The 23498-nt window shown below is 36.0% G+C and overlaps 1 protein-coding gene across 2 annotated transcripts in view; it reads left to right on the top strand.

Moving 5' to 3' along the window:
* Positions 1–23498, top strand: part of LOC150102729 (uncharacterized) — a 253287-nt gene that overhangs the window by 150840 nt on the left and 78949 nt on the right. For both annotated transcript variants that reach the window (XM_090399201.1, XM_090399202.1), the window contains one exon: positions 4435–4538. In XM_090399201.1, the coding sequence (XP_090255327.1) occupies positions 4435–4538 (104 nt within the window). The remainder of the gene's footprint in view (positions 1–4434; positions 4539–23498) is intronic.

Raw genomic sequence — 23498 nt, forward strand, 5'->3', positions numbered from 1 at the left:
TTTTTTTTTATTCAAACCTCGGTTCTAGTCATTAAAATTTTTTAAATATGATATCAAAGTGTAAGCAAACAAAGTTTGTGCCTGAAGTATCTTCAGGACTGAGGCAACTCGTGGTAAAGGTGGACCAAGCTCTCATCACTCCTTGTCTCAGTATCTCCCATAATGCAAAATACATCTCCTTGTGGACATGTATAATGCTATGAATTAAGGGAAGGGCCACTACCCAGACCACTACTTCGACCTTCATTGAGGTCTTCATTGACCTTTATTGAGGTCATCAGTGGGAGCCAGACCCAGAAGTGGTGATACTAAGGCAGAAACAATGGATATGTCATATTTACCTATGCAAGTTGCCAAAAGGTGTACCACCTTATTATTAAATTACTCTGAATTTAGACTTAAATATTTGATTTAGAATAACCCATCCAAGTGTAGGCAAACAAAGTTTGCACCTGAAGTATCTTCAGGACTGAGGCAACTCGTGGTAAAGGTGGACCAAACTCTCTCATCACTCCTTGTCTCAGTATCTCTCATAATGCATTAAGGAAAAGGCTACTACCCAGACTGGTTTCGACCTTTATTGAGGGAGCCAGAAGTGGTGATACTAAGGCAGAAGCAATGGATAAGTCATATTTACCTATACGAGTTGCCAAAAGGTGTACCACCTTATTACTAATTACTCTGGATTTAGAGAAAGATGTCGGAAGTTTATTTTCCACTTGGTTAGACTATAATAAATTTAGTTTAATCCTTTATCCAAGTGTAAGCAAACAAAGTTTGCGCCTGAAGTATTTTAACAGCTTAGACCAAAAATGAACAGTTCAAATATATATATACTTTTATATATATATTATTATATATATATATATATACACTGTTTGATTGACGATTTACTCGGTTTGATATCATGTTGGAAGTTTATTTTCCACTTGGTTAGACTATAATAAATTTAGTTTAATCCTTTATCCAAGTGTAAGCAAACAAAGTTTGCTCCTGAAGTATCTTCAGGACTGAGGAAACTCATGGTAAAGGCAAACCAAGCACTCATCACTCCTTGCCTCTATCTCTCATAATACAAAGCACAACTCCTTGCGGACATGTATAATGCTATGCATTAAAGGAAGGGCCACTACCCAGACCACTTTCGACCTTTATTGAGGTCTCGTCAGTGAGAGATGTGCTTTGGTTTTCCAAAGGTTTTCCATGGTATCTTTCCAGATGATGAACACATCATCGACATATCTCCACCAAATCGACGGTTTAGGTGAAATGGTGGAAAAAATATCCTTTTCAAGTTTTTCCATAAAACCTTCTCATGTTTCTTAATAAAATCAATTCACTACATAATAAGATCAAATTCACTGTGGAACTGGAAAAGAAAAAAGAACTACCCTTCCTTGACACACTAGTGAGGAGAGAAGATAACAATGTTCAACTGTCCATTGTCTAACCATCATAGATCACAAAAACACAGCATCATTCATATGCTCCGTAATAGAGCCTTAAGGTCTATTTTGAAAGAAGGAGATGTACAGAAAGAACTGTCATAAATAGCTAACACTCTATCTCTGAATGGATATCCTTTTAACATTTTAAACAAATTGCTTTTTAAAGACAACCCCCAACAATGTGGAATGGAGTCCCAATATGTGTCCACAGCTGTCATTCCATATGTTAATTCAGTTTCCACAAAATTGGCGTGAATGTTAAAAGCTCATAACATCAGAGTGGTTTTTAAACCAACTACCACGATCAGGCAAGTCTTAAGATTTCCCAAAGATGAGGTATCTTTGTTCAAATTTCCTGGAGTATACGAAATTCCATGCACGTGTGGCCTTTCTTACATTGGACAGACCTCTAAAAGTTTTGAAATAAGACAGAAGGAACACGTGGGGGATGTCAATCACAATAGAATCATCACATCTGGTTTAGCTCATCATTTCTCAACATCAAATCACGTTATAGATTGGAAAAAACAGTTCTATGCCCTACATCGAGAATGACTACAAACACAGAACTTTCAAAGAAGCAGCAGTGGTGCTATGCACAGACAATAATTTAAATAGAAATCAAGGTGCTATTCTTAAAGACGTGGAAATATCTCATCAATTCTCTCAGCTCAACAGAACTACAATATGCGAAAAACTACACAACACGTGGTCATGTACCGGATTCTGACTGAAGCATTCGAATGCATGCAAGCCATCAAACACAAATTATCAAATGTAACGGTACAGTTACTAAAGTACTGTAACTTGATGCATTTGTTTTCACACCAGTACAGCCTTGAAAATGCTAGACAGTGGCTAGTGAAACTTGTTGGCTCTTTGTATTTGTAATCATTAAATCTTATGGTCTTTTAACAATAAAAGTTCTCAATAAAAGTAACAATAAAAGAAAAAGCACTCATTTTTCTTGCATCTGAAGTATGGTGCATGTAGGCAGATATATTTTTTATTTATTTTTTCACACTATGGGAGCATTTTTATTCTATTCTTTGGAAAGCACAGACATAGAACGTAAAAATTTATCTGCTACTGAATGAAAATGAATCTTGCTATGTATATAAGAAGTGAACTGCATCCATTCATCTCCAACAGAATACTAGCACATGTGATACATCTATTATTGACAGAAGAGCCATTGACAAAAAGGGGTTAAAAAAAATGTAATGAATGTAAGATTTGAAATAGTGTGGAAAATTCCATTGATATTCGGAAATTATTTCTGCATATATTATTATGTAAAAAGTGTGCACTAACCATCAATATGAATATAAATATAAATTTTCTTTTAATAAATAAATAAAAGAAAAATTATTAGAAAACAAAGCAAGTAAATAAAACAGAAAGAAGTACACACAACAAGCACGACACTCAAGTACAAAATGATTTGCTGCTTCATCAACCCACATATATTTCTGCCATGCTTTGATGAGTCACCTGTTGATCATTATTAGTTCACTGGATTAGCTCCTCCTTATAGGTACCAATGTACACAGCCACCATTTATTATTGGTTAGTTATATTTAGAAAATAAATCCCGTTCCTCTCCTCATAATTTTTTTATGTTCATCATGAATGCAAAAGTATGCATGTCATTCACCCCACGTGCACATATATAATATTACAAAATGTTAATAATATATATTTGTGATATTATATGAACAGAAATATGTGAATAGAAATTGTTATTTCTATTCGCACCTATTCTTTCTCTCCCTTATATATGCCATTCTTTACGTCTTTTAGCATTTCAAATATACTAATCCAATAAAGCATTCTCTTTACTTATTGTTTTCTAATATATCCAGGAAAAAAAATAAAAAGAAAAGAAACATTCCCTCCCCCCCACACTGATTTGGTTACAATTGAAGAACCCGTTGTGATATGTGATGTATATGCAGATATGCAAACAAGAAATTGCTTCAGGGCACTGTGTTTTCTCTTGTCCTGCCAGATGGGTAGTGGCAAGAGACCTCAATCACCCTCATGTGAACGTGTTAAAAGTATAGCATGTATGTATGTATATGTCATGTATTTATGCTCTGAAATACCTTTAAATACTCCTAAAGAGTTGTGTTGAATTTTTCCAGTTTAGATATCATTCCTAATGTCACTTTTCTCCATAATGTGATCCATATAAATGATGGATGACAGTAGAGATATTGTCCACCCTTGTCTCAAACCTGATTTTACATCAAACTGTCTTTAGCTGTAACCAGTTACTTGCGAATCAAATATAGATTAAGTATATTTTATATCATGTAATTGTAATGTTTCAAATAATGTTTTTTTAGCATCTGGTCACATGCATTTTCCTTATCTACAAAACTGAAATACTTTTAAATAAATGTATGAATTTTAAATACCGATCAGGTAATCTACAAAAGTTAAGTACTGATGTACAAGACTTAAATACCAATAAAACTTACATTCATCATGATGATGTCAGTTTAAAAGAATGTATAAAACATACTTTTTTTTTTTTTTTTTTGATAAGGCATGTTTTAGTAATAACTAAGGAAATGTCTCTGTTCGTTTCCTTATATATTATTTGTTGTAATTAATAGTTTGCATTTTAAATTATTTCATTAAAATTTATAAAAAAAAGTAAGAATTATACTGTTCTTTTAATAAAATGATTAATTATAAAAAGATGCCACTAAAAATGGTAGATGGGAATCTGTTTTACATTCAGATACTTTCTACCGCTTAGCTGACCCTGGTACCACCGGTATTTGTAATTTAATATAGTTTCTGGTGGGGGGGGGGGTGTTCTGACCTGACAAATGATGTTATAACTAGAAGATGAATTAATAAATCTTATTTCTAGTTGTTACTGTTTTGCATTATTATCATTACTGAAAATTTTAATGTTATTTTCTTTACCTGATGTTTATAGTTTATGAGTAAAGGTTATTTCCATTTGCAGAAACAAGCAATTTCTGCTGGATATTTTTTCAAATGCCCATTGTGCAACAATAAAGAAAAGTTTAAAGATGAAATGCTCTTTCTTGGAATTTATGTGCCTGAACAGTGAGTTTACAATTTTATATGTTAAAATGAAATTAATGACATGAATTCGAATGTTTACGGTATCAGTTAACTGTCTTTGGTAACCAATAAAACATTTGGTATGGTTCAGTATTTTGTTTCAGTAAACATGATGTTATTGATAGTTCAGTGTTTATAAGTTCGTTCCAACTGTATGGTCAATATTTGATCAAATTTGTCAGATTGAATAATACATGCATAGTAATGTAACAAAATTAATTTAATAAATTAAACAGATAAATAATTTGATAAAATGATTAATTATAAAAAGATGCCACTAAAAATGGTAGATGGGAATCTGTTTTACATTCAGATACTTTCTACCGCTTGGCTAACCCTGGTACCGGTATTTTACTATATTTTATATTTTACAACCAGCATTTTACTAATTATCAATCACTAACCTTTTTAAGACTTGGGTGAAATAACACTGATTCCCAGAATGCAAGAAGATGAAGTCACTGCAGTGAGCCTTAAGATATTCTTTTGATTTGTGATGTATATAAAATTTTATTTATTTCTCCGGTTTGAAAGCACTTGATTTCAATCCCATTAAGAAATCAGAGAACTGTCTGTCCAGTAAAGAATAGATAAATATATCTACAGAATAGATAAACCAAATAACCATATTGAAAGGTTATTCAAAATATTTCATTGCTTGAGATATGTTTTTTGCTATGAATGCCAAATATCAGATTCAATATCAAAATGCAGTTTATTTTTTCCTCCCATTTCTTTCAACATTTAACATAGGTTATGTTTTCAGAATTACATTTAAACATCATAGGAAACCCAAAACTTAAGAGTGAACAGTTTATAAACCTCTTTAAAGCTACTCGCAGAAAGTAGCTTTAAAATGTTATTCTGAAGACAACACACTGAGTATATGAACATGATGACACTAGATGTGGTGTAAGATTATTCAATAGCTGACCTCTAGGTTAGCTATCGAATAATCTTACTGGTGCTTGATACTACTGAGGTTACAAATTACGGAGGAGGTGGATGAAATTTAAAAAAATTGAATGCTGGGAAAAAAATCAAACCTGCTAAACATTTCTGATCTTCTCAAACAAACATGGTCTTAGTTCTAACTTCACTGATTTCTTTTCAACTTTGCAAAAATATGTTTACTTCTCCTATATTCTTTGATTCTGTTCATCCTGCAGGTAGCATATATGCATATACATTTAATATCTAATTTTTTAATTTTGATATCTAATGATTAATTATAAAAAGATGCCACTAAAAATGGTAGATGGGAATCTATTTTACATTCAGATACTTTCTACCGCTTGGCTAACCCTGGTACCAGTATTTTACTATATTTTATATTTTACAACCATAGAGACTACCCAGTGCTTAAAAGCTCCTCTTATTAATATTTTATTTTATTTATTTATTTTTTGAATATAAACAGATACGTATATATAGTGGATATATTACTGCATATAAGGAATATAACAATATTCATTTATATTTTTTAAAATATCAGACATAAGTCATATTCACAGTTATTTAAATTCATGCTTAGCACAAAGATAATTTCAGTACTTATTTTAATTATAATCCCTTTCTAGATATTGAACATTATGAGCTCAAAAAAAATTAATTAATAAAACCCTTTTTATTGATATATTTTTTATTATGATCTAAGATTCCTTAGATCATAATAAAAAATAAATAAATGTTCACAATTCCTAATCGGTTACCTTTATCCTTACTTGGTTGTTTTCCATATAGAGTTTACTTTCACAACACAAGTTGTGAAAGTAAAATAAAAGCTGCAGAAGTGAGATTTTTTAAGAGCATTTAAAGCAGTGGTTCCCAAACTGTGCACTGTGGTGCCCTTGGGCACCACGAAATTTTCATACTATATATCAGTTGCATTCCTGATGCTCCCTATCTTTGAATCACCAGCAAATAGCTGTGTATCTTATTGGGTTTGGTGTCGAGGCTGGCTGGTGAAAGGACGTACTGTCGGAGAGCTCCTGAAAGAGTTGTGATTTTTGTTGATTTATTAATATTTTGTTAGATTTAATTGTGTAATTTTAGTATATTATTGTAGTTTTATTAGTGTACTAAAGTGTTTTATAACATAATCTATGTCAGGAAGTCGCCGCTAGAGGGATTCATAGTGTGTAATGTTCGTGAAAGCTCCAGAAAAGATAAGCGTTATTTTCAGTTATCGTTGATAAATTTACTTTAATATTGCGTAGTTTTGTTTGCCTTGTGTATCTTAGTGCATCTGTTTGTGTGTTTTTGGTGTTTCTAATTTATAAGTTGATAAAATACGTTACTAGTAATGGCTCCAGTATGAAGGAAAATGGCGGCCAGTAATGATGGTTCACCATCTTCTTTCAAGAATGGTAGTGTAAAGGAGATGATTCAGTGTACTATCTGTGAAATGTACGCTTTGCGGAGTGCGGTCAGAGTGTGGTTAGATGATAATAAAGGAGTGAATGTGTGGAGAAAATGTAGGGAGAATGAAGAATTGAAGTGTATTTTGGATTGTAAGTGTGATATTTTTGTCAAACTTCAGAATGAAGAAAATAGGGATATGACAAGAAACGGCGAGGCTGTACCAGAGAATTGTGAGAGTGTGAATGATAGTATTAATGGTTTTACAGAGAATAAAAAAGATGAGACAGATGCAATGAGTGAGATCACGTTGTTGAATGGTGCGATACAAAAGGCAAAACAGCAGCTAGAGCATATGAGCAAAAGTCGACTGAATGAACCAACCAATAATAAAAAGTATGACAGGAAAAATAGGCATATGAGTGTGAAAATGAACAAAATGAAGGATAGAGTGCTGTATGGAGACTCGTTAGTACGAAGTGTGTTAGTAGAGGATTTGACAAAATCGTACCAACCTGGTGCGACCATAAAGGATGTAACTGAGTCTATTAGAGAGCAAAAGGAAAGGGTGAAAGAAATGATGTTGTGGCAGGTACGAATGATTTGAAAGGAGATAAAATGGAAATGATAGAAGACCTGAATGAATTGTTTGAGGTAGCAAAAGAAAAGAGTGAGAGAGTTAGAATGATTAGTCTTTTGCCAGGGTATGACAGTGAAATGTTTAAAAGGAGGGCCATAATTGCGAATGACTGTATGCGTGGGTTATGTATGACGAGTGGTGTGGAATTTGTAGATGTGTGGAGTGAGTTCGATGGGCGAAAGGATCTATATAAGATGGATGGCTTGCATTTGAATGGTTACGGTGTAAGGAGACTTGAGAAAGTGTTGCTGAATGTAATGGATGTGCAAATTCAGGGAAACTAGATTTATTAAGGGGGGGGGGTAGATATACAATTCTTAGGGAGGCAGTTGAATGTATGAATGAATATAATATACCCAAGCAAATAAGGACAACAAATCAGAGTGGGATAGTTAATATAAGGCATCAAGGTGGGGTTGGGGCTAATGGGGATCTTAAATTCATGTACACTAATGCTAGGAGCATTAGGAACAAGAAGGAAGAGTTTCTGGCCATGGTTGGCACTTACAGACCACAGGTTATTGGTATTAGTGAATCATGGCTGACTGTAGATGATATAGCTAGTGGAATTGAATGTGATGGGTATAGTGTGTTCAGGAATGACAGGGAGAATAAAATGGGGGGAGGAGTATTGTTGATGATAGCTGATGAGCTACAGCCAAGGAGAATAGAAGTTGAATTGCAAGATAGAGAAAAGAGCACATTTGAGGCCATTTGGTGTGAGATTGTGGCTAGCAGAACTAAATATACAATTGGGTGCTGCTATAGACCAGGTGATGGAAAAGATCGTGGTGACAGTATGCACAAGCAAATAGAAGAAATGGGTGGAAGGAGGGTGATTATTATGGGAGATTTCAACTATGGTTGCATTGATTGGAGTGAGGAGAGGACATGTTGGAGGAAGGAATTGGATTTTATGCTGTTATTAAGGGATAACTATCTGCGACAGCATGTCATGGAAAATACTAGGGGTCAGAGAGTGCTTGATTTAGTAATTACATCTCAGGATTTGGCTGTAACAAATATGACCACATTGCCACCAATTGGTGAGAGTAATCATAGGGTCTTGACTTAGGAGGTGGCTAAAGGTGTGGAATTTTCAATTAAGACAGGGTACATGTGGAATTATCGGGCTGGAAAGTATGACAAGCTTAGGAGTTTGATTGGTTCAGTGCCATGGCATGTACAACTACAAGGACTAGAAGTTGATAGTGCATGGAAGGCAGTTAAGAAGTGTTTGCATGAAGCAGTGGCTGACTGTATACCTAGAGTCCAAATAATAAATCAAGTAGGGGTTAAATGGATGAATAACACCATTAAGCTTGAGCTACAAAAAAAAACAACTATGGAGGTAATTTAAGGAGAAAGGTGACTGGCAGGCACATGAACGGTATAAAGCGCAGGCCAGAAGGGTAACGAGTGTGGTAAGAAAAGCAAAAAAGGATTACGAAAGAACATTGGCCATGCAGGCTCAAGAGAATCCTAAACAGTTTTTTAGATATGTTGCAAGTAAAAGGAAAAATGTACGTGGCAGAATGATTTTAAAGAATTCCGATGGTAGGGAGATAACTGTATCAGTTGATATATTTGAGTTACTGAGTGAGCACTTTGCACGTATATATCATCCAGGTGGTGACATTGCAGAAACGTATAAACCAGTAGATTATACGGGAATTGTGGTGAATGAAGTGGAGGTGAGTAGTCTATTGCATAACCTCAATGTCAATACATCCGTGGGATTGGATGGTATACCAGCTCGTGTCGTACGAGAAGCAGCTAAAGAATTGTCAGTACCCTTGACCATTTTGTTTAATTTGAGTCTCGGGTCTGGGTTAGTCCCGAGGGGGTGGAAAGAGGGGAAAATAGTTCCACTGCATAAAGGTGGTTCCAAGACTGCTGTTGTAAATTACCAACCGATTAGCATATCAGGAATCATTGTCAAGGTCTTAGAGAAATTAGTCAAGAAAAGAATACAGGATTGCATAGATGAAAATGGGATATTGTATGGGGGACAACATGGTTTTGTGAAGGGTAGATCATGCCTCAGTAACTTGCTCACGTTTTATAACACAGTGACGGCTGAACTGGATAGGGGTAATGGGTTTACAGTGATACTACTGGACCTTGCCAAGGCCTTTGATAGGATACCACATGGAACCCTAATCAGTAAACTGGAGCAGATGGCTATAGATATAGGGTTGGTGAGATGGATAGGAGGGTGGTTGAAGGAGAGATATCAAAGTGTGGTTTATTCAGGAGTGGAGTCTAAAAGACGTCTTGTGACTAGTGGAGTGCCACAGGGCTCTGTTCTTGGACCACTGCTTTTCAATTTGTTCATCAATGATATTGGAAAGGATCTGAGAGGAAGTGTTCACTTGTTTGCTGATGATGCAAAGTTGGGTAGAGCAATTGTGAGTGCACAGGATGTCAAAATTTTACAGGATGATTTGGATAGTTTGGAGGACTGGGCTAGGAAAAATGGATGTCAATTTAATGTGGCAAAGTGTAAGGTTATGCACTTTGGGGTGAAAAGAATAGCAGCAGTATATCGCATTGGTGGAACCGTACTCCAGGAGATTGATGAGGCCAGGGATTTGGGAGTGTTGGTGGATAGGGACTTGAAGTTTAGGGGGCACAATGCAAGTGTCTAAATCAGCTCATCAAATCACTTGGCTTCTGAAAAATACTTTAACATGCAGAGACAAACAAGTTGTTGTTCCTCTGTATCGAGCCTTGATAAGACCCCATCTGGACTACTGTGCCCAGTTATGGGCACCAGGGTTTTTTCGTGATGGGGAGGAAGTGGAGAGGATCCAGAGACGAGTGACCAAGATGATAGAAGGTCTGTGGAATGAACCTCATGAGAATAGGTTGAAGATTTGTGGGTTGCGGAGATTGGACAATAGGCGAAGGAGGGGTGATATGATTGAGACATTCAAATTACTGAAGGGTTTCTATAAGATTGATCCAGAAGATATTTTTGAAAATATGACTGGTGGTGGGAAGACCAGGGGCCATGCATGGAAGCTGGGCAAGAGCATGGTTGACAAGGGACTTAGAGCTAGGTTTTTTACTTGGAGAGTGGTGAATGAGTGGAATACGCTTCCAAAGTCTGTTGTGGGTGCTACGACCGTGAATGAGTTCAAGGCAAGGTATGATAGATATTGTGTCAATGTCGAATAGTTGTTCTTGACGTGATGTTAGGTCCTCCCTCGATGAGTCTGTCAACTCCTTGGAGTTGCCCGGAACAATAATAATAATCTCCTGTCAAATCCTTTGCAGTGTCAGTTAAATGTAAAAATTGAATAGCGGTGGACTGATCCACTGGGTATACTACTGGTTATCTTAAGTTTTGCAGACTCCCCCCTCCCACCCATATGCCACTTTTTGATATTGATATTAATATAATCCCTTATCCTTCAGCTTATGTAACAACTTTCCATAATGTTTTCCTTCAAAAACTTTATCATAGTCCAAAAGAATTGTAGTGTATCCATTTCCCTTTATAACACAACCATAACATTATTATTATAAAATGTGAACAAATTACTCAAACTTGACCTTCCCTTAGTAAACTCATATCTGTTTATTGTAAATTATATAAATTGTCTGTCAATCCATTTCTGTATGTGATATGTTACCAACTTTCCAAAATCTACACTCCCACTCTAAAGATACTTATAGGTTGATAGTTAGACATGTGATCTTTGTGCCATTCCTGCGGAATTTTGCCTTTGTTGAAACTCAAGTTGTACAGCCTAGTCAAAGGCATGATCAGTTTAGCTGAACACATTTTAGCATCTGTATTGATATCCCATTAGTCCCCTATTGCCTAATTGTTATTAAGTTTATGCATCATCTCTGGTACCTCCACTACATACACCTCAGTTTCTCCATTCAGTGTAGAATTAGTATTGAGCTCTAAATTCTATAACACCAAATTGAAAGCTTTTATGAAATAGAATGCTCATTAGTTGAACAGTCTCTTCTACATCTGCCACTCACATATCATCTGCACTCAGGAAAGTTATTCATTCTTTCTTGGACTTGCAACATAATGATATAATTCTGTTGGGTCATCTTTAGCTTGCGGAGCCAATTTCTTTTCAGGATACACTTATCTTTCCATACAATAGTTGAAACTCTTCTTGCTTGCTCCTTAGAATTTTGCAACTGATATTATCCTTACACACATTGTATTCCTTCCACATGTGAAGACTCTGTTGCTTAATAAGATTGCACATCTGTTTCACTCCCACTCTGTTTATTCTTCAGACTCTAGGGACACATTCTGATATTGTATCATTGATGTATGTTTTACTATTTTCCATACAATGCCAACATCCTAACGATCTAGAAACCAATACCATGGAATAGAACAGTATTGTCCTCAGTTGGTCATAATGTGTAAGTTGATTAAGAATGTAACTGATTGTGAACTGATTGATTATATGGCCAAGTGATAATGCAGATCAGTTCACTGTTGCCAGTTATGAAGTTATGCATTTTAGATGGATGACGTTATAGGCAGAGTCTTATATTAATTGGAATTTGTTGGAAATATTCAATAAAATTAGTCTTGTGGGTTATTGTGTACTCTTGGGTTAAAGTTTAGTTGTCACATAGTTATCTGATATGATTAAGTTATCACATCAGATAACAGCACTATTAAAGAGAACACTAACATGCAGGAGAAAGAAGTTATTTTCCCACTTTACAAAGCTTCAATAAGACCACATCTGGATCTGTGTGTGCAGATATGGTCACTTGTATTCCAAAGAGATGGGGAAACAGTTGTAAAGATTCAGCAGTGAAGAACCAAGATGATAACAAGCATATGGAATTGTGTCTATGAGGATGGATTAAAGGAGTGTGGTTTTGCAGAGTTTGAGAAATAGTTATTGATAGAAATATATTAATTAGTACGAGAATCTTAATCTTGCATTATAGTTAAGATTAATATTTTTGTAGTTTTTGGCTGTTTAGGTAGAACTCAGGATAATCCCTAGGAACTGCCTAGTGGTGATGATGTAAGGATATGTGGGTCCAGTTCTATTCTCATAGCATGTGGAATGGGTTACTATCAGATGTGTGAGTTTGTCTTCAGTAAACAAGTCCCCCCCCCCCTCTCAATGAGCCCCTGGAAGTGCATTCATAATAATGATATGCAAAAATTGGGGTGCTTAAGGGTCAAAGCTGTATAACTGGGATGAGACCTCTCCATAGCCTTTAAAGGAAATCTTGTAGAAAGGCTTACATGTTGGAAACACATGACTATTAAATTATTTAAGGAATTTACAACATATACTGGAATATTAATTAAAAGAAACTTTAATAAATACTGCCTATATTTCGGCAATGTCACGTTGGCATCTTCATGGGAACATACAAATATGGCAAGTGCAAGCAGGCCCTACAAAAAGCAAATTTGGGAGACTTACATCATGAGAACATCAGCCCAATGGCCAAGACAACCCAATATAGCCTGCTTGGGGGGGGGGGGGGGGGCAGCATTAGGACTTTAGAAACAACAATAGTTTCTGATCTTCTGCTTCATTTGCTTTTTGTAGGGCCTGCATGCACATGCCATATTTGTATGTTCCCATGAAGATGGCAATGTGACATTACCGAAATATAGGAAGTATTTATTAAAGTTTCTTTTAATTAATATTCCAGTATACGTTGTAAGTGCCGTAAATAATTTAATAGTCAAGCCTTTAAAGGAATGCAGAGAGCCAACCAGGGCTTCTGACCTCATGTCCAGTCCTCACCTTCTTGTGGTGCACCCTGTTAGGTGCACCACTACCTGGATACTGAACAAACGAGAATGGGCTGGCAATTTGGGATTTAGCTGACCAAATTGTATTCTTGTTGGCTTAAACCACAATATAAAATGATGATACAACATGACAGAATTTTATACTCTCTGAGACATTTCCCAGTTAAACAAGGCCCCGATTGTTTTCACAGGGAACCAGGGCAAACAGCGAAAAGTCAGCTACTGGAACAAATCTGAAAACAAACCCCAACTCAACATCACCAGAGTTAAAGATCGGTACTATCAACATAAGAAGCCTGAATGGCAAAGAAATGGAGCTATCTGAGGAAGTGGATAAGTACCAGATTGGCATAATAGGCATGACTGAAACAAAAATGACAAAAACTGGTGAGATCTTTCTGAACAATAAATACACAATGTTATATTCAGCAAATGACAATCAAGGGAAAAGAAGGAGCAACTATAGTATTCAACACTAAATACATGGCTGTCTTCTTGAATAGCAAGCAATATCAAGTAGAGTGATGTGGGCAAATGTCAGAATGAGAAACTGGACAATGAGACTTATTTGTGCCTATGGTCCCACAGAAGGTTCTACTCAAGTAGAAGTGGAGGAATTTTTTGATGCTTTAGAGAAGGCAACTGACATAATGAAAAAGGAACAGTTGGTACTCTTTGTTGGGGATTTAAATTGCAGAGTAGGAAATGATTGTGAGACATACAAAAATATTTTGAGAAAATTTGGAGAAAAGAGCAAAGCTAATAATAATAGCAAATACCTGTTGGATTTCTGCTCAGGACATGGACTGGTTATTACTAATACCATGTTCCAACATAAAAATATGCAAAATTCACATGGAGAGAAGAGGCAAAGAATAAGAAAGATCTCATTGACAATGTTTTTGTTGATAGTGATGTTTTCTCAATGGTGCACGACACTAGTGTACAAGGGAATTTGAAATTGGAAATGATCACCATTTTGTCTTGAGCAGGATAAAATTGAATTTCATGTTGAAATGAAGAACTCGTAAGAAAGTTTTAAAGTGAATAAAAGTTGAGCAGCTCTCAAATGTGAATGTAGACTAAAATACACAAACATTATTCAAGAAAAAATGAAAGAGTTTGAGAACAGGAACCAAACCTTGTAGATTCAGTGGCAAATCCTGAAGAAAACACTGATTGATTCAGCCAGAGAGGCATATGGTGACATTGTGTGCAAGGATAGAAAAATCAGAAGTCCATGATGGACACGAAGTTAAAGAGGCAGTAATGGAAAAGAAGAAAGCATATCACAATTTCCTGATGAATAACTCAGCTTGTGTTCTTAGAGAATACAGAGCCAAATATAAGAAAGCTAAACACTGTGTAAAACTAGCTAAACAAAAGTCATGGGAAGACTTTGGTAAGAACATAGAAAATAAATATCAAAAGGTGGCAACATATTCTGGAGGCTGCTGAAAAGCTTAGAAATGGAGGAAAGAGTGTAAAAGGAATTAGAGATGATAAAGGTGACATGAAAACTGGAGAAAAAGATATCCTGGATGTATGGAGTAATTACTTTGAAAAATTGCTAAATAAAACAAGCAGTGTCAACAGCACATGGTAAAAAACACTCAACAAACATGCAATCAGGAATACATATCCATACTTGAAAAAACTATCAAAAGCATAAAATATGGAAAGGCAGTGAGAATAGATAATTTTTGGCCAGCAATGCTCAAGTATGGAGGTATAAAAGTCTTACAGTGGCTGCTTTGCATAGTTCAGAAGGCCTGGACAGAGGGACGAAATCCAGATGATTGGTGTAGAGCTCATAGTACCCATATGCAAAAAAAAAAAAAAAAAAAAGGGAATGAAATTGAATGTGAGAATTACAGAGGTATTTCACTAATGAGTTCCTGGTGAGATTTAAGCAAGTATACTTGAGAAACAGTTGAGAAGGATTGTGGAAGGGAAGCTTGGTGAAGAACAAGCTGGTTTCAGGCCAAATAGAGGCTGTCAGGATTTTCACTTTATGACAAATAGCTGAGAAATCATGGGAATATAATAAAGATCTGTATTTAAGTTTTGTAGATCTGGACAAGGCATATGACAAAGTGCCAAGAGAGAGAGAAGTTATTCAAAATGCTATAGTTGTATGTCAATGGGTCATTATATCAAGCAATACTTAGTCTTTATTTGAGTTGTAAGTCAACAGTTAGAATTGAAGGAAGTACAGGAAGGTGGTTTAATGTTAAATCTGGTGTCAGACAAGAATGTACATTATCCCCTCTATTATTCATTATCTATATGGATCACATTATGAAGGAAAGTGGTATTAAACCTGATATCAAAATTGGAGGTTTTAATCTCAGCTCTTTACTTTATGCAGATGATGTTATACTTCTAAATAAATCCAGTACAAGTCTGCAAGATTCCCTGCCTAAATTGAATAACTGTTGTAATAGATATGATGTGAAGGTCAGCAATAACAAGACAAAGACAATGAAAATAGTCAGAAGCATTGAAAATATCAACCACATTGTGAATGGAGAACCTATAGAACAAATATAACATTTCACTTACTTAGGCACGATTTTTAGTGAAGATGGTAAATTAAATATGGAAATGGACAACAGAATCAAGAAAGCCAGTATGGTAGGAAGTCGATTGAATAAATTTATATGGAATAAGAGAGAAATTAGTCAAAACAGTAAATTAGCTGTATACAAGACAGTGTTCAAACCAATTTTAACTTATGGATCTGAGAGCTCGGTTAGAAATAAAACACTTGACCAAAGACTGTAGACTCAGTTATGAGAGTCCTGAGAAAGATTAGTGGCATGAACATATGGCATCAATGGAACTATCATGTTAAAAACAAGGATATTAGGAAAGAACTTGACATTATTAGCATCCAGAAATGTGTTAGCAGAGCTAATCTCAGGTGATATGATCACGTAAACAGAATGGGGAAGAAAGATTAGCAAAACAATTGTTCTCTGGCAGGTTGACAGGAAAAAGACCCAGAGGAAGACCAAGTTATAGGTGGATTGATTCAGTGAAAAGGCTTTAGACGACAGAAATATAAGATCTGATAATGTTGGAGTCTTGACAGGTTACAGATTGATTTGAATATAACACTGGTTAAGTGGATAAGAAGATGACTGCTGAACAGATATCAAAACGTGGTATATGCAGGGAAAGAATTGAGGTGAAAACGGAAGACTAGTAGTGTGCCGCAAGGTTCAATGCTGAGACCGTTGCTGTTTAATTTGTACATAATCGACATAGGAAATAACTTGAAAGGAAATATTCAGTTGTTTGCTGATGTTGCAAAATTAGGTAGAGTAATAGTTAATCAAGGTAATGTGGAGAGCTTGCAGGACAGTTTAAATAGGCTGTCAGTATGGACAAAAGTTAATGGCTGTCAGTTTAATGTTGAGAAATGTAAAGTTATGCATTTTGGGATAAATAGATTACAAGCCTTATATCACATTGATGGCAATGTATTCCAGGAAATAGATGAAGCTAGAGATTTAGAGATGGTGGTAGACAGACAGTTAAAGTTTAGAGGACATATTGCTAAGATAGCCCATAAGATTACTGGGCTATTGAAGAACACATTAACAAGTAGAGATAAGGAAATTGTTATTCCTCTTTGTACTGCCTTGACACATCCACATCTGGATTACTGTGCTAAAGTCTGGTCCCCTGGGTTTCTTGGGGATGAGGAAGCTGTGGAGAGGATTCACAGGCGAGTGACCAAGATGGTGAGTGGTCTGTGGAATGTTCCCTATGAGGATAGATTGAAGGTGTGTGTGGATTGCAGAAGGTAGTTGATAGGAGAAAAAGAGGAGATATGATAGAAACATTTAAGTTGCTTAAAGGGTTTTTATAGGAAATGTTTCAGCACTTGGCTAGAATGACCAAAGCAAGGGATCATCCCTGGAAGTTGAATAAAGGTGTGGTTAGTAGGGGGGAGTGTGAGGACTATATTTTTGCTTGGAGAGTTGTGAATGAGTGGAATGGGTTGCCATTCCACTCATTCACAAGTGCTGAGTCAGTTGTGAGTGCTTTTTATGTTAATGAGTTCAAGGAGAGGTATGATAGATCGTGTGGATTGATTGGGTCTCCCGTGATGAGTCTTCGGACTCCGTGGAGGTTCCTGTATAATAATAATAATCTTATTCCCAAAGTGCCTCACCTTACACTCAACAATGTTAATTTAGAAGGCATTTACCTTTGCACCTGCTGCCAGTCATCCTGCAAGATCTCTACATTATCTTCATTAACTATCACACTTCCTAACTATGCATTATCAACAGACAAGTGAACATTTCCCCTCAGATCCTTTCCTATATCATTGGTGTACAAACTAATCAGCAGAGGACCAATTACTGTCGTGTGCACCACTAGTCACCTACCTTCTCCTGGACTCAACTCCCCCATAAACCATCTTTGATATCTGCCCATTAGCCACTCTAATCTAAATCACCAGCTTTATATCCATCCCCATTTCCTCCAATTTATGCAAGCAGAGTTCCATGTGGAATCCTGTCAAATACCTTTGCAGAGTTCAGCAGTATCACTAAGTAGCCATTTCCTTTATCAAACTGAATTGTAATCTTATTACTAAAAGTAAGGAATTCACAAAATCATATGCTCCCCATAACATATATCCTTGTACAGCCAGTCTTGCCTTCTGTCTTTTATGATCTTATCCACTACCATAATCTCTCCTGCTGAGATACTGATTGGCCTATAAATTTGTTTCTTTTGTCTTGGATCCTCCTTTATGCAGTAGGACTGTTTTGTCCTTTTTTTTTTCACTCCATTGGCACATTCCCATAACTGAGGCTTAAATTCCACAGCTTGGTCATAGGGAGCTAATTCCCTTGCATATTCTCATAACACATGGGCTGACATATCATCTAATTCCATGGCAGTAATACTGCTTACCCTAAGCACTTCCAGTTCATCAACCTCATATTCTCCTATCAGTCAGTTATATCTGGCACTGTAATATCACCACACTTGCAGAATGATCACTGAGGAATTCAGTTATTTCATATTGCTTCTGTTACCCTTACAATCTGCACTTTTAAAAGTAATCCTTCCATAGTCATTCTTCCTTTTAGATGCCACATAGACAAAGACCTCTGGATTTATTTTGACTTCATCAGCTAGTTTTCTCATAATTTGTATATTAAGGCTGGCTTTGGCCATTCTTAATATACCAATTATCCTTCTTGCTTGTGCCTTGATCACCTTTTTTTTTTCTGCACTCTTGCTTAGTGATGTTATTCATCTATCTAATTCTTGCTTAATTTATCCTCCTGACTCTGGGCATAGACTCTGATATTGCCTTTTTCAGACATCCCTTGACCATCTCTCATAGACTGAAAACATTCCTTCCTTCCAAATTCTTACACCATGGCATTGCTTCAGATGGACTACTCAACTTGTCATAATCACCTGCTTTATAATTTCATGTATACTGCTTAACAGAAAATTTTTCATGTCTAGCAGTCTTCTGGGTCAAGACCACATGATTACTTTCCCAAAACAGAGACAGTACAGCTAGATTGGTCACTGCTAAAACCAGATCGAGCATGCCCAAACCTCATGTCCACTCCATTACATGCTGTCTCAGGTAATTATCTCTTAGGAACTGTATGAATTTCACCTTCTCTCACTTCCTCAGCTACTCTTCTTTCTTGTCTGTGCCTACACTCATGCTAATTTTGCAATGAATGATGTCTTCGTTGTCCCTTATTCCTTATGGATTCTGGCAGCAACCAATTATATACTTAAAAACTCTGTCCTCTCAATATACAGGAAAACTTCACTTAATGCAAATTCGATATGTGCGATAATCAGTTAGCGTGATTGAGTGAAATGATACTATTTCCCACTCTAAGCGAGTGATTAATCAGTTAACGCGATTTTTCTACGTTACACGAAATATTTTGTCGCCAATCTGAAGAGAGCGGCTCCACTTGTCAATGTAGTAGCCAGGGTGGTGGCCAGTGAGACTCGGCAGTTTACTCAAAGCAATCATCGCAAGCTCTCATGCTAACTCTGTTATCTTGCTCAATCACTTTTTCTTCATTTTGCTTTAATTTATATACTGACAAAGCTTTATTATATTCAACCCCTGATATGGAAAAGAGAATGACCGATAAAGAAAGCAGCAGTAATAAAAAGAGAAGAAAAGTAATTATGTTAGAGAAAAAGCTGGAACTCATTAAGAGACATGAAAATGGCACTAGTAATACAATGCTTGTGCAAGACCTGGGATACAGTGAGTCTACAGTTCAGACTATATGCTCGATTCCCATTCAGAACAGTTAAGCGGGAATGATCTCCTTCAACTAGAAGAACAGCATGCATACAAAGAAGAAGATAAGGAGTGTGAACAAGAAGAGAATGTTATGACTAAGAAGCTAACTGTAAAATAACTTGAGCTAGTTTTCAATCACATTGAGCATGCTAAGGAAATTTTGTTTGATGCTGATCCTGGAACCAAGCTTTCGAAGTCTGCCAAAATCTTGATAAATCGATCGGCAGCTATCGGAAATTGTATGGAAAGATGAAGTTGAGCACTGTTCAAACATCTTTACTTAATTTTTTGTAAAAAAGTAGCTCAATCAAATGTTTAGACATTAAATAAAGATTCAAGTAATTGATTTTTATTAACTTTGATGATTTTATCCTCTAATATAGATTATACATTTTTTTTTTTTTTTTAATTTACACTAACTGATGGATGAATTATAATTATTCCTATTGTTTATTGTATTCACTTAATGTGATTCGCTTAGCGCACATTAAGTTATGGATTAATTAATCGCGTTAAGTGAGGTTTTGCTGTACTTCTACCCTTTTTTGGCTTCAAATTTCCTAATATCATTAGCAAAACCCCTCCTTCTCTTCTGTTCCCTCTCAATACTGTACTTTTTGCATTCTATTTCTTTGATTTTATCATCTTCTGTCAACCAGGTCATTGATACAAGTAACTTTTGGCATAGAACTAACCAATATTAGAAATCCTCTTCCTTATTCTGAATATCTCTGGTAGCAGTATACATAAACTGTAATATACCCTTCATCCTGCAACCTCCCTTACATTTTCCTACTAACATTGAGAACCTGAGGGCCTACTTCAGCATCATGTGATCTCGATGTATTAAAATTCAGATATGGGATATCTGAATTTTAATACATATATTTCCCACAGATCACTCTCCGACTTACTTAAGGTTGCTTGGATCCACACTCACCTGCATTCTTTCTAAACATTCTAGTTTCCTGTGACTTTGCACTCCCAGAATCTCACTGAACAATACTTGCTCCAAACACCTAACTCCAAATCCATTCAACACAATTCCACTCCATTTCTCATACACAACTTGCAAACTGACTCCTTCGTAATCATATTCATTTCACAATTGAGTGCTACTCACAACTTTTATTTTCTTACTCTTCTTATTCACTTGTATCAGCAACTCTTTCATAACTTCTTGCATACATACCACACTCATCACTTGCTAGATCATTTGCACCAGCTAAAATAATTATTTCTTTCACCTTCTTTTTCTGCATCCTTATTTTACCCATTTTTGAGATATGTCCTCTCATCTTAAGGCTCTGTCTTCCATTATGTGATCTCTAGCTTCACCAATTTTTTGCAGTTTTGATTTCCATCTGTATGATTTGCATCTTGTAGTTCTTTCATTTCAGTACATAATTTTACACTTTGACCACGAATTGGCAACCATTATCCTTCTCTCAACAGACAATCAGGATCATCCTGCAGGATATCTACATCACCTGTACTGACTATTGTTCTCAGCAATTTTGCATCATCATCACCATCAGCAGCAAACATCTGAATAGTCCCCTGAGATCAGTTCCAGTATCATTAATGTGCAAGTTGAAAAGCAGTGGCCCAAGTAAGCTGTGAAGCATAGTACTGTTTACTTGCCTTCTCTTTGAGTTAGCACCATGTAGTCTGTGATGTCCCTACATTCTTATTTCTAACTTATGTAATTTAGTTTCATTTGATATCTTATTGGTATGTAGTTTACTAGCTGTCATTGAGCCTCCTTTATGTATCTTGTCTTCTTTCTATTCTCTTGGTACCCTGCCAGTGCTTAAAAATAAAGAATTTGGTTAGGAGCACATCCATTTCTCTTGCACTTTCTTGTAACACAAGGGCTGATATCTTATCCACACTTAGCAGTATTCACATTGCGATTTCTTAATATCCTTGCTATCTTTAGTTCATCAATCTCTATTCTGACACTGAAATCTGTCACCATCACTGCATTATTTCTACCTCGATGTTACTGATCAGTCTGTAATCAGTAATACAACTGTTTCTTCAGCTATCAGCATTCACTTAAGTCTGTTATCAGTATTCATTAAATTTGCATTCCATAAGCATTCTTTTTTTTTCCACTTATAATATGATTTTACCTTCCTCACTACATTGATTACACTTCTTGCCTATGCTTCATATATTTAGCCAGTGTGGTTGGCAAGTGGTTAGTGTACCTGCTCTCCAACCAAGAGGCTGCAGATTCAAATCTTGCATGGACGTGGATGTTTACAGTTATCTTTAGGTGGTAGATGAATGTCATTGCCTGTGTGAGAACATTGCCCTGTCTTTAGAGCAGGGTTTCTTGACTATTCATTTATATTCATTTATTTGTATTCATTAATTTGTATTCATTTATTTTTACATATATAAATATATATATATGTGTGTGTGTGTGTATGTGTATATATATCATATACACACACACACACACACATATATATCAGGAGTGGCCAACTACATGTCCTTTTGGAGCCAAAATAATTTCGGTAAGACTTAGAAGAGCCGCAACCTTTGATCATTGTGATGATATGGAAGTAAATAAGTAAGTGAGTGTGCGCATGAGGAGGGAGATGCAGAAGCTATGCCTTACCACCACAACATATTAGTTACACTTCCAGCGCTCATCTATCGGTATCATTCAACATATTGTTGTGCAAGTCCATTGACAGTGCTTGTCATCGTTGAGCTATTTTTCAAGTGCTTAGAAATGTCGCATAAAAAACGTAAATATGAAGAGGAACACAGAAGTTTTAGGCCAGAGTGGGAAGAGGAGTTTCTTTTTTGTGAAACGACAAAGTAAACCAATGTGTGCCATATGCCAAATAACACTTGTGCAGTTGCCAACAATCTCAAGTGCCATTATGACACACAACAGCAATTTTAGTAAAGAATTTCCTCTTGGCTCTGATCTGAGGCAAACTAAACTTTCAAGTTTGAAAGAACAACTCCATGGTCAGAGTAAATTGATGTCCATGTTTACTAAAGAGGCTAGTTTTATTTTAGCATTTAATATTGCATACACAAAAGGAGAATTTCTGAAGAAGAATATTGCACAAATAATTTCAGCTTTAGACCCAGATAATAAAAAACTACCAAAACTGATTGAACAGATGCCAGTCTCCAGGCATACAATTGAAAGGTGAATTTCAGTTATCAATGCTGACATTGTAAATAACTTACACCATAACTTGAAAAGCTGTAGTGCATTTAGTCTTGCTTTGGATGAATCTACAGATATTCAGGACAAACCACAACTAGCTACATTTGTCCGCTTTGTATCTCACAACCTGGACTTCAAGGAAGAGCAATTGGACTTGATAGCGTTGAAAAATTATTATTATTATTATTATTTTCGGGCTACTCTAGGGAGTCCTTAGACTCATCGAGGGAGGCCCTTAACATCATGTCCACACAACTATATGACATTCTCACAGTATCTATCATACCTTGCCTTGAACTCGTTCACTGTCATAGCACCCACAACAGACTCTGGCAGCTTATTCCACTCATTTACCACTCTAAAAGTAAAGAACCCAGCTCTAACACCACTGCTAACCACACTCTTGCCCAGCTTCCATAGGTGTCCCCCTAGTTCTCCCACCACCAGTTCTGATCTCAAAAATATCCTCTGAATTAATCTTATAGAATCCTTTTAGCAATTTGAATGTCTCAATCATATCTCCCCTTTTCCGCCTATCAACCAGTTTCTGCAACCCACAAATCTTCAACCTGTTCTCATATGGTTCATTCCATAGACCTGCTATCATCTTAGTCACTCGCCTCTGGATCCTCTTC

This window comes from Typopeltis vanoorti, chromosome 10, assembly GCF_054136105.1.
Source record: "Typopeltis vanoorti isolate ZY-2024b chromosome 10, IOZ_Tvanoo_1.0, whole genome shotgun sequence".
Taxonomy (NCBI): domain Eukaryota; kingdom Metazoa; phylum Arthropoda; class Arachnida; order Uropygi; family Thelyphonidae; genus Typopeltis; species Typopeltis vanoorti.